Raw genomic sequence first — 12,214 nt, forward strand, 5'->3', positions numbered from 1 at the left:
CATTGATACTGCTGATCATATCATCTCGGTAAATGACTACAAGATTGCGTAATCTGTTCAGGCTGTGAACGGGTTCTCAAACTATCTGGTAGAACTCTGGGTCCAAGCTTTTGGGTATCTTTTCTTCCTCCTTTCTGCTTTAAAGTGAGTTCCTCAAGGCTCCTTATCAGGGCCATTGTGCACAATTCATGTGAACACTCTATGTGATAACTTGCCTGATGCCAAGTCCTACCAGATGACATGGTAATTTATGGTCCGTCTTCGTCAGGTTTTCAATCATTAAAACGTCTGCAACCTGCATTTGACTCTGCAGAGCTTTGTCTCGCTAAAGCCTAAGCAAATTTTGAAAGCAGAGAAATATCCAAATATGATAGTTAAACCTCACTGTTGGCAAATAGTTGTGCTCTCCATATATCTTGTATTTAATGAAAAGGTAGCAAGAAGATAGACATCATTGAAACGCTTACACTGAACTAATAATAAAATATACTTAGTTGTACACTAGAACTATTTATTACTTTTTGTTTTTGAACATAAAAGTATAAACACGTTTGTTTTGGAACAAGAATGAATACTAGCTGGGTGAGTATTTTCCATTCTGGTACATGGCATTCAGTCAAGTGTGATGGCTGCCATTCTGTCTTTCTCTGCCATGACATGTTTTTGAAGATATGCCCTTATCAATAACGCTGGCAGTCAGGCAGAAGCTGAAGCACCCTTATCAGGAAAAATAAGAAGTATTTTTGCACGTATTGCAAGTATTTTTGCACTCTACGATGCAGCAGCATCGTAGAGTAATCACCAAGTTAAACCTGCAACTAAAGTTCACCAACTCATCTAATCGTGGGCTATAATTTTAATATAAAGATTCAAAAACATCAATAGTTATTCACTTGGTAGCAGAAAATAAAACCATGAGGTTGTTCCCTCCTTGTTCATCAAGTGATAATTAGAGACAGTTTAATTATTTTTTGTACGTAATCCCTGGGCTTGATGGGGATGTCCAAATATAAAGAGAGATGACTGAGCTGAAACAACCAAATCCGCGAATGTTCAAAATGAGGAACAACGAACGCTGTTTACGTTCTGGAAAAAATGCTTAACCTGTCAGCCGACATACAGTACAGACCAAAAGTTTGGAGACACCATCTACTTAGAAGGTGTGTCCAAACTTTTGGTCTGTACTGTATATTGCAGGACAGGAAATGTGCTTCAGATGCCTAATGTGTATCATAAAGAGAAAGCAGTTTAAGAAAATACTCTTTAGTTTTGGCCTTTCCAACTGGCTTTTAAACTATATTTGACCATTAGTAAATTTTGTTTAAGTTGGCTTTTTTTTTTCTTTTGTCACACAAAATTCAAATCACTGAACAATTTTTTTTTTACGAAGAAAACACAAAGCCCCGACAGTCTCACCATTTGCCAGAAATGATCTTGTTCTGTAAGAAGAGAAACCCGTTTTTCACACCAGTGTATTGTTGTTTATTTCCGTAATCAGCGCTGTTATTTTGCAACACAACAATCCTACTGGTCTCCCAACTCACATTCATGTAACGTGGAATGAGCTTAAACACAAAGGCCTGAGTTGCATCACAAATCCCAGACCCCCTTCAATGAGGGGCTTTGTCATTCTGAACTGTTGGGAGCGATTACGAAGCGGCCAGAACGTTTTCGTAGGCGTGTCCACGCCGAGACCTGTGGCTCTCAGGTTCACCTTCATCCCCGGCTGCTATTTAAGGATATTTGTTATATTCGCTCTGATTTACACAAGCGCCTGCAATGTACTGGTGGAACGCAATCATGTGAAAAGATCGGAAGCGGATTAAAACAAGATATGCTCTGAATTATTGTGAAGTTATAAGACGTGAAGATTTCAAACACACGTTGATGGAGTGAAGAGCGTCCATAAACAAGAGTAGTAATTATTAATTAATTATCTTTGCTTGCTCCAAAACATTGTGAGTGGGTGTATAGTGACAAATCTGTCATGGCAGGGTCTGCTCATTTTCCTGCTCCCAGCATGTCAGATGAATAAAAGAGATGCGGAGCAAAAACAAAGTTTTGTTTTCTTGTTTTTTTAGTGGTTTGGAAGTTAAATTTTAGAAAACATACAATATCTCAAAATATAAAAAGAGAACAACCATTTGCACATGTATCATATTCAATGGTTTAACTGACTTTTTAGATTTATTTTACTTTTTACGATTGCTTTGCGTCAAGTCAAACCATAAACATAATTGGCTCAATGTGATCACTGCGCAGCAGTTTTTATGTTTTAATCTTGTGCAGCGTATTTACACATTTTTAACTCTTAGTGATGTTTCGTGTGAACATGTCTTGATGCTGCTACGTTTGAATTTTCCCCACAACAGATTAAGTGAAACAGGACCCGCTGCACCAACCAGTCGCCCTGAAAGAATGGTGGGAGAATCTGTTGACAGGACAACGGTTGGTTGTTCACTGCCACAGATCTGGTGTTTCAGAAGAGTAGCAAGAGGAAAGCCGTCGCTGAGAGAAAAATAAAAGGAAGTAACCATTTACAGTTTGCCATCTCCCATGTAGAAAACACAGCAAATATGCGGTCAGAAATGACTAAAATGTGGCTTTTTAGGCAACAGGCAAAACGCTATCTATGGAGAAACACTGAATGCGCTATCAGTTAAATGTTTTGGTGGTAGTATCATTCTCCAGCAGTAGCAAGGACGCTAGCAGAGTTAACGGGAAGGCAGATGGAGCTAACAAGGCTGTTGTGGAAGAAAACCTGTTGAAAATTGAGGTCAAAAGAAGCTCTTCGTCCAGTCAGATGGAGCCTGAGTTGTTTTCTGGAGAAGAATGAGCTGGAATTTCTGATCTCTGGATGTACAAAGTAGGCAAAAACAGAGCAGCTCTTTGTTCTAACGGTGTAACTTCAGAATAAAAAACTATCGCCCCATGATACAAATACGCAAGAAGCATTATTTGTTTTGAATAAATTTGTAACTCACGTTATGTAATTTTCCACTTCATTATCATGCATTACCTTCTGTAAAGTACACTGAGTTTTGTGATTGTAACACAGTACGTGTGAAGGTGTAAAAGTACTTTAGTATTATCCAAAAAATAATTTTGGATATTATTTTTCCTTCATTCTCTCTTTTTAAGTAAAAATACTTAAAAATACTTTTAAGTGGGATAAAGTATTTTTTATTTATAAAGACTTTAAATGGATGGTGCTCTATTACAGTACAGCTCAATATTTTTCATTTTAATAAAAAAAAAAAAAATGGGGACGATTGAGAGCAACTAGAAGTCTTATAATAATCATTCACACATTTGGCAACAGGATTCGGATGAGAGAGCAGGGCCACCCTTTAAATAGCTACGCCCCTGCTCGGGAGAGAACAGCTTAATGGTTCATACAGAGAAACCTAAAGAAGCTGATAGATAGACCTCACTATGGCATCCTAGAAACGGAGCAGGAAATCTTATTTATCATCTTTTATCTCCGACACAAATGTATTAATAAGCTGGATGTCTTTTCAGGGTGACTAAAGCAAAGAGGAGCTCGCAGACACCACTCTCTGCTGAGCCCCAATGAAATATTCATCAGCTGATAACACTCTGAAAGTCTAGCCCACTCTGCAGCGCCCAGCAACAACTTACTCACAATAAGTCGCTGGGGCAGGATAGAGATTTGGCATTATTAATTCAGAACCAGCATGTAAACAATATACTGTTTACAGAAGGAGAGGCGAGTTCCGAGAAGAAGGACGAAGTTTCTTTGCTTACTCCATAAGCAAGTCTGTTCATTGGCTACTTGGAACCGAGATAAATGTCGTCAGGATGCAATGTGCTTCCAACAATGCACAAAACTCAGGAATAATTTTGATTAGTTGGTTATTATAGCTTGATATCTGTCTGCAAACATGTTTACTTTAAATGCTTTTTCCGAATATTAATGATCTATACAGGCCGTTTTATAAGCATTGGCATTCATTGCATTCTCAATTCAAAATGTTTATGTGTAAATTCTTCCTTCATGGCCTGTTTAAAGTGGTCGTCTCATTTTAAGCAGAGGATTTGTTCTTCTCAGAGGTGCAGTGATGGGTGAGAAGTTTAATTACACCACCACCATCCGTCCATTTTGGTTATTTGATTCCTTCCTTTCCAGGAATTTCTAATTACAAAAGCAAGAGTCAAGCGTCTCACCTTTCACAGAAGTCACTTAAATTTAAACCTATTTAAAGGCCAACTTTAACAACTACCAAGTTCATGGAAAGTAGAATTTAACCTTCATTGTGAAGCACCTAAAAAAAAAAAAAAAAAAAAAGACTGAAAGGTGTTTTTATTTTCAAATGACAAGACCTTCTTTATCCATCAACATTTCCTTGTCCAAAATGACAGAATACACAAATTACCAAATGTTTACTGTATAGCTTTTTTTGGTGCATTTTATATATAAATATATATACAGTTACTTCAGATCCACATGATGCTAAGATGCAGCTAATCCGTCGGATTAGCAAACTAGTGAGCCATAAATAACCTTTGATGAGAAGAGCTCACAAATTTATTTCACATTTTCTTTTGTTGTAACCACCCTAACATAAAATAGCATGGCCATGTCAGAGAAGTAATGAATACAAAAAAAAACAAAAACAAACAAACCATGCTGCTTCAATCAAAATACAAATGAGTTTTTCAGAAAAACAAAGGCATAAAAGGTACAAAGCATAAAATACCATACAGTAAAAAGCTAAATCTGCTATGCAGGTTTTAAGAATTGAATTCTCAGAGTCTCTGCAGGTTGTCCCATTAGCGAGCTGAGCCCAGCTGACAGCGTATGGAGAAGAGAAGCTAAGAGAGAGAACAGAATTGAAAACGGATAGCGAGGCATGAATCTAGTTTGTTATACTCATTCAAAAACCGGTTTGATGAGTTCTCTAAATGCTTTGTTTGCCAACCTTTTGCAATCCAAATGTTGACTTTTTTTTTTTTTCTTTTCTTTCTTTGTTTAATGGCACCGTCCGTTTGTCAGACACCAGAGCCCCCTTGGCTGTTATAATCAGTGGATTCCATCTTGAGGATGTAAGGGATGATGCTGTCAATCTGCACGTTGCCGATGAGCCCGGCGAAAAACAGCTCCTCCGTGACAGCTGCGCTTATTAGCCTGAGGGCCGGAAGGCGCAGCAACAGCTTGGATAACCTGGGAGTAATGAGGCAGAAAGGAGACATGGATCTAAAAAACACATGAAGCAAGCACATCTGGGACAACGTCGTCAATCTGTCCCACTTTAAAACAGCACCGCTGCTTTTTCAGCCCCGTTAGCTTCATGCAAGTACAAACCGATAAGAGTCCTCGGGGTAGGTCCTCGTAACGTAGTCCTGCAGCTCCATGTACGCTTTTTCCTGGAACATCTCGATCTGCGGGATGTTATCTATGCCGGGGTGATCTAGCACAAAAACAACGCGCGCACAGAGTAAGAAAAAAGGAACGCACTAAACATGCTTTATTAAGAACAATGCAGATAAAAAGAAAGAAAAAAAAAAAGAACAACACACCAGGGCTGAAGAGAACAATAGCTTTGAGGTAGGCATATTCATAAGAGTCTGGGGACAGCTTGGACATGCTGTTGCAGAACTCCTGCATCCTCCAGATGTGCTCCATTACCACTTTTCCTCTCTCCGGGGACAGCTTTTCTAAATTAGAGACAAAACAAACAACAGTATTAAGAAAAAAAAAGAAGGAAAAAAAAAAAGAACTAAAAATGACTTCCCGTTTCAGACATTTGACTCCGTTAATGGATGCTTGCAGCCGCCCGCCGAGCCCTCCTACCTTCCTGTAAGCTGGTCTGCAGATGGTTGATAATAGCACTTAGAATGGTACCAACATTCATAATGTTGGAGCATTGTGCCAGGCCCAGGGCAAAAAGTTCGTTCCAGCAGGCTTTCATCAAGTTAATGTCATTGTCTTGTCCACTGTAAAAGAAGAAGTCATGGACTTATGCTTAATAAAGTGTGGGAAGAGAAGAAGAGTCTGATGCATTTCACTCGAATTTATGAGATTTTCCTGAGTTAATGCACTTCATGGAGCGAAGGTAGCCACAGACAGCGTTTCTATGTGAATATCTTCTTGTTCACAGGGAATTATTCACATATTTTATCCTTTTCATCTTTCATTTTTCTAGTTAGCAAACTAAGCGATTCCTGTTTTGTTATATTTTATAAATATCTCTAAGTTTATTCATATTAGAAAAACATGTTGCTGTTTACTCAGTCAATATTTAATACAGCTGAAACAAAATAATATAAAAATGTGGGGGTTTTTTGTTTTTTTTAATTTAGCATCGTAAAATAAAAATGTAGCTTTTTATGTTCTGGAAAGACGGTCGCCCCGCCTGATACAACAGAAAAGTCAGGTTATTAAGAAAATGGCAGCTTATCAATTAATCATTAATCGGCTGATAAGATCAATCAACTTTAGAGTAACGCAATCGATAACTTGCATCCACGTAGCATAATGCTGCCACAACCGTGTTTTACAATAAATGGCAGTGCAACAATATTATGCTGGCCTCACACTGCATTGTAGATGGAGACCAAACCGTTTTAATTTTGCTCTCTCTTCACACAGATGGACCCGACTGTGACACAAAATTCTAATAAAATACATTGAAATCTGAACAAATTAGGGTCAGATCTAAACAATTCATCTCTAAAACAGAAGACATCATCTTACCCTAAGGCTTGAAAGGCAGGTATGGAGCGTGCCCAGTGCATAGAGAGAAAAAGTAGCCGGGACGCGGACTCACAGATGTAGTTGACATTGAGGTACTCTGGTACCGGCAAAGGCATCATAAGCTGGAGAGAAATCATTTCGAAGCATAAAGGGGGAAAACACGACGACATTGTGCATCTTAAAAACAAAAACACTGGAGTAAATTTGAGTTGACACGAGTGGGAGCTTTAGTGCAACAGTTCTGCTTTTACCTTGAAAGGGATATGGCTCTCAGAAAGAAGAGGCCCATCCAGCTCCACCACTGGACCCGACTGGTCCCCCGACATCAGCTGCATGGTGGTTTCTAAAGATTCTCCGGCCGAGCCGTCGTCAGGATGTAGGACTTTGGCTAACGTGTCGAAAGCTCTGGGCATAAAAAAAATAAAAATAAAAATACAAGAATAGACAGACATTAAAAAGATAAATGTTTGTTTCTTATATTTAGATTAAAGAAAGCGGGACATCTATCATATTAAAAAAAGGCACTGGAACAGACACCCCATTACAAGATGGAACCTTTTGGGTAAAGCTAAAAAGATTCATATGACTGGAGTCAGAAACCACATGGCCCTGGACGAAATCCAATTAAAGCGTCAAGAGCAAAGAAAAAAATAAAAAAATAAAAAACAGGTCCCGGGTTTCACTCTGGACAAATCCAGTCATAACATTCAGTCATACGAACACGAAAACAAGCATAAAAGCCGTCGAACTCTCACCTGGTGATATCACTCGCAGAGTGATCTTCGACGTTGATGTCCGTCATGGAGCCGTCGCCGTTGCTGAGCGTTTCGGCTCCCATCACGTCGTTCCCGCCGTCGCTCAGCTCCCTGGTCTTGTTGAGGTGGGCGAGTGATGTCACCACGTTTGCTAAGGTACCAAGGTCCCCTTGAGATAGATCGTCCTGTCGAGAAGAGAGACTCGTCAACTATTTTTCTAAATAGATGTTTAACAAATAGAGAAGTTGCCTATGAATCTACTACACATAGTTCCTGGGTACCAAAACATTGTACTCAAGTAAGAGTAGCGCTAAAAATAAAAAGTAGCCATCCAAGAAATGACAGAAGAGTAAAAAAGTATTTGGTAAAAAGGCTCCTCAGTACGTCATCAGAAGAACCAAAATGTAACGTAGATGTTTTTGGTATTTTAAAGACCAAAATGAAAAAAAAAAAAAAAAAAAATCACGTAGATAATGTAATTACAAAATAACAAAATCAGGCAAAAGAAACATATTTCCAGATCAACTTCTTTCAATAAAACAAACCCATTCATACCAGTAATGCAAACATATTAAATATTGAATGTTACCTTATCAGGGGATGCTGGAACCAGGATGGTGTTTTCCAGCTTAGGGAAGGGCTGCTGGATGTTGAGCAACATGCTAGACTCAAGCAAACTCGTGGATCTGAAAGTAGACATTGATTATTGTTATCATTAGACAACCATATTGAAAAAATTCAACTATCTCAGGGATTCTCCCAGTGTATTACAAGCCTGGCGGGCCACCAGGCTTTACTTGACCCCCATCAGGATAAGCGATGTTTATTTATTTAAACATCAGTAACAGCGATAGCAAAGACAGGTTTTACGCTGGATTTATATAAAATAAAGCATTAGCAATCTTTAGCAGACAATTATCCATTTAATAAAAGGTAAGGCATTTGATTCTACATACAAAAACTATAAAACTACCAGTTTTATTTATATACTATACTTTCTTTATTGATGTTTTCTTTTCAAAATTTTCTGTTATTTTTTTTTTAACAACACAACACAGTGGGCAACTAGTGGACTTTCCCAAGCACCATATCACCAGGCTTAGCTAGTTTGCTGGGGGGAAAGCCTGTATATCTGTATATAACTTTATTAAATTCCAAAAACATTTTAAAAACGTTGCATTTTAAAATCATATTTGCTTAGAAAATTAAAATAGTCCATGTCTGATATCTAGTTATTAAAGTCAAATTGAGTAATAAGAAGCTACTGCTGCTTAATAGTTGGGTGTTTGATTACAGTCTGCTGCTATAGTATTTAAATAGCTAAAAATAAACATGAAAAAGGATATTTTTAAGTATGTCTAAAAAAATGTTTTAGACATATTTAAAATATTTTACCTCTGTGTGCTATTCTGCTATAAATATGCAAACAGAACGTTTATTGATTGATATCAACACTGCATGCATAGTTCAATGTCAACTGGACATATCATTACTGTGTTATCTTGGGGTGAATGTTATGTACCGAGCAGTTTCCTTCTCAGATACAAAAGTGGGCGTGGCCGCCAGAGGACTACAAAGGTTCTTCCGGATGTAGATCTTTTCCGTGGAGGCCGCACAATTCATCGATTTCTCTCTGGTGGCAACTTCCATGGGCTTGCGTTCACACTGCACAGCTGGAAGACCACACAGTAGCGGACGGTAAGGCGCTTGAATCCTTGCCGACACGTTATCAAAAGTGTATGAGTAGTTAAAAAGGGTCTCTTACAATCCTGCTTCATGCCCAAAGCTATACAGCGCTGTAGTCGGCAGTACTGGCAGCGGTTTCGGTGTAGTTTGTTAATGGCACATTCTCCGGATCCCCTGCAGGTATACACCAGGTTCTTTCTAATGCTACGTTTGAAGAAGCCCTTGCAGCCCTCGCAGCTGACGGCTCCATAGTGACGCCCTGAAAGAGAAAGAAATGTTACAGCTTGTTAAACACACACACACACACACACACACACACAAATACTGTCAGTATTTAAGTAAAGTGTTATTTCTACCTGACGCCTTGTCCCCACAGACAACACAATACTCCACCACAGGCTTGACGATAGACTGGTCCGAGCCGTCAGTCACAAACTGACAAAAAAGCACAACACGATGGGATTTAAGACAATAAACGCTGCGGTAGGTTTAGGCTGACTAAACAGACCCATGATTCAGTCATGTGCTCTTTCAGAGGCTTGTTTATGGAAACAGAATCGGGGATGAAGTCAACGTGCTTTGGACAGTTACCTGAATCTGCTGTCCTGCCAGTTCGGGGGCAGCAAAAAGCAGCTGGTTGACCCCACAGCCGTCCGAAGAGGCGAGGATCACCTTGTTAGGAGAGCCTTCCTGCTTGGCCAGAATCACCTTCCCGCCAGGGGAATAGTCGGCATTCGCCAAGATGAACTGTTGCTTCCCCGGGGAGGATGGCTCAAGTGCTGTGACAATTTGGATCTTCTGCCCGGTCTGCTGATCAGTTACGATCTATCAGAGGAAATAACATACAAAGTGTAAGGAGAATATCTAGCTTTTTTTTAAGCAGACAGAACACAAAAACACATTAACGTGTATTGTGAAAAAGGTGCAGAGGCCCCTCATTCACCTGGATTCGATGTCCTAAAGCCATGCTGCTGTCTGTTGACACAAGCTGAATCTTGTGAGTCTGTCCATCCATTCTAATACTGCGCACACCTTCATCCGCCGCTCCTCACATCAGTGCCCCATGAGGCATACACACCTGTACGGCAGAAATCATCACAGTAAGAGACCAGTCATTTTGAAGTCCAATTATTTATTCTGGTAAATAATGACATTCATACAACATAATGCAGATTCATGTTACTGGGACCTGGGGGGAAAGGCTTTTCAAGGTACAAATATTTTTATAATAACCTGATTAGGACTTCAATTTCTCACGGCTTTAAAATTTTATTGATATTTGGTAAAACTGCGTTTATTATGAGCCATGAGCCATAATCACTGAAATCAGCAAATAACCCTTGCAATAGATAAATACACTTTATTGATATTCTAATTTATTGATGCCCAGCAACAAGAAACAATAGATCCCAACATAACGCAGCATGATAAACCAAAACAATGAAAGCACTACCTCAGCAAAAATAGATTCTGGTTGCGTTACAATCGGACTTTATCTCCACCTTCATATGTTAGCATCTCATTCTCTCCCCTCTACATGGCATATGCAACACGCGAAAGCATCAATTTGACTTATATATCTGTGATTAAGCATACACGTGTCAGTTCATTCAAAATTGCCTAGGTCGGAAAATATAAACAACCACTTGGTTTATTATGTTGGATGTCAGGACGGGTTAATAATGTGGAGCCTGCTGGAAGCAACCGAGCTAACATTAGCCAAAACCCCGCAGAAACTGCTCAAGAGCTGGGTCCGGTGATATCAGATGAGTGGTAAAAACACTATATTTACACATGCCACTGACAGCCGGCTACCTAAAATCTGTACGGAAGATAAAGGTATTTCTTTTCCTGTCGGTGAAAGGTCAACATTGAAGGGTTAAAGCACACTAGGGTTCAAGGCCCGTGATGCCAACAGAGAGAGTTCCGTTTGCGACAACCGGCCAAAAACCGTTTTGGGAGGCTTTGGATCTTCACCCATATCATCTAAATAACAAGACAGTTGTCGGGTTGACACCGCAAACCGATGATATAACGATTACCTGCTATATGGATGCCTTTATTTAGGAATCTATGGAGCAGCGCTAGCACCGAAGGTAGCAGTAGCTCTGTTAGCTGACGCTGCTAAGCTAACTAGCTGTCACCTTTTATCAACATTACCTTCGTTCGGCGTTTCTTAAAGTCCACCTACTGTCGCATGAGGCTAGTAAAAAAAGTAGGACTTTGTAGGAGGATTCACATACCAGACCTCAGTGTAGCTCCAGACTATGAGAAGCTATGTTAGCTGGTTGTTAGCTAGTAGCTAATGGCAACTTCCTTCCTGCTTCTTCAACAGCGCGATACTCATGAGTCTCGCGTACTTTCCCAGTAACGAATGCCTCCTACCTTTTGAAAATCCGATATGTAATAAAATGTATTGCTTTCAGTGCAATAATATTGGAAATGTTTTATGCAGTTGTCGAGAGGGTCAGAGTTCGTGACCTTTTTTAATCCATAAAGCTTTGATGCGCATGCGCATTAACGTTGCTGCGGTTTATGTGCGACAGCGGCTGCGGTATGTTGACTGTCTGTCAGCTCTGCATCTCACTGTCTCCTTTTACTGGTTGTCTATAAATAATGCTGGTGGCTCGGATTTAGAGTGGGAATTACAATAAAGGTAAAAATGACAACAATCTTGAACTCTACCTAGTTGCGTTTTCCTTAAATTAATGTTTAAATTACTTGCTTGAAATAGATAAATGTAGATTTAAGTTTAATTTAAATCATTTGTGTACCTAATTTTTAAAAGTCTTAGACATTTTTTAGATTCAGTGCTTAAAGTGTTCTTCTATAGACCTCTTCTCACATTTTGGATTGTTGAGTCCAATTGTTTTATGTGGGGGTTTTTCAGGATTGTTTAACTGCCTGTGTATTCCAGTAAGTTTCTGAATATTGTTTTGTATGGCTTAATGTCATAAACACTGAAACAGTGCAATGCTATCCTCTCTAGACCTTCCTTGTGTTTGTATCGCTGTTGGAACTGCAGGCATGTGACTCTTTTTAAGCCATCTAATTC

General features: G+C 39.3%; 1 protein-coding gene across 5 annotated transcripts; it reads right to left on the reverse strand.

Annotated features, from left to right (window-relative positions):
* Nucleotides 1-4,310: 4,310 nt before the first annotated feature.
* Nucleotides 4,311-11,676, reverse strand: nr2c1 (nuclear receptor subfamily 2, group C, member 1). Of its 5 annotated transcripts, XR_006371385.1 has the most exons (15): nt 11,545-11,676; nt 10,103-10,237; nt 9,751-9,984; nt 9,516-9,594; nt 9,239-9,418; nt 8,996-9,146; nt 8,063-8,159; nt 7,474-7,658; nt 6,970-7,123; nt 6,719-6,840; nt 5,816-5,958; nt 5,542-5,679; nt 5,327-5,432; nt 4,944-5,185; nt 4,311-4,836 (listed from the first exon to the last, which is right to left on the reverse strand). XR_006371385.1 is itself a non-coding variant. In XM_044125613.1 (14 exons), the coding sequence occupies exons 2-14, from the start codon at nt 10,172-10,174 to the stop codon at nt 5,014-5,016; spliced, it is 1,833 nt and encodes a 610-aa protein (XP_043981548.1). In that variant the 5' UTR covers nt 10,175-10,237; nt 11,545-11,676; the 3' UTR covers nt 4,311-5,013. The 5 variants fall into 5 exon arrangements, 4 of the variants coding, with proteins under 4 accessions (XP_043981548.1, XP_043981550.1, XP_043981549.1 ...); XM_044125613.1 differs by having other exon boundaries at nt 4,311-5,185; XM_044125615.1 differs by having other exon boundaries at nt 4,311-5,185; nt 11,320-11,676.
* Nucleotides 11,677-12,214: the final 538 nt, after the last annotated feature.

Source organism: Gambusia affinis, linkage group LG08, assembly GCF_019740435.1.
Source record: "Gambusia affinis linkage group LG08, SWU_Gaff_1.0, whole genome shotgun sequence".
Classification (NCBI taxonomy): Eukaryota; Metazoa; Chordata; class Actinopteri; order Cyprinodontiformes; family Poeciliidae; genus Gambusia; species Gambusia affinis.

Excerpts from the sequence above, each read along its gene's own strand:
- nr2c1 (XM_044125613.1), bottom strand. The coding sequence starts at position 10,174 with ATGGATGGACAGACTCACAAGATTCAGCTTGTGTCAACAGACAGCAGC. Across the intron at positions 9,595-9,750 it reads TGGCAGGACAGCAGATTCAG|TTTGTGACTGACGGCTCGGA; the intron begins GTAACTGTCCAA and ends CTTTTTTGTCAG. Across the intron at positions 6,841-6,969 it reads AGAGCCATATCCCTTTCAAG|CTTATGATGCCTTTGCCGGT; the intron begins GTAAAAGCAGAA and ends ATTTCTCTCCAG.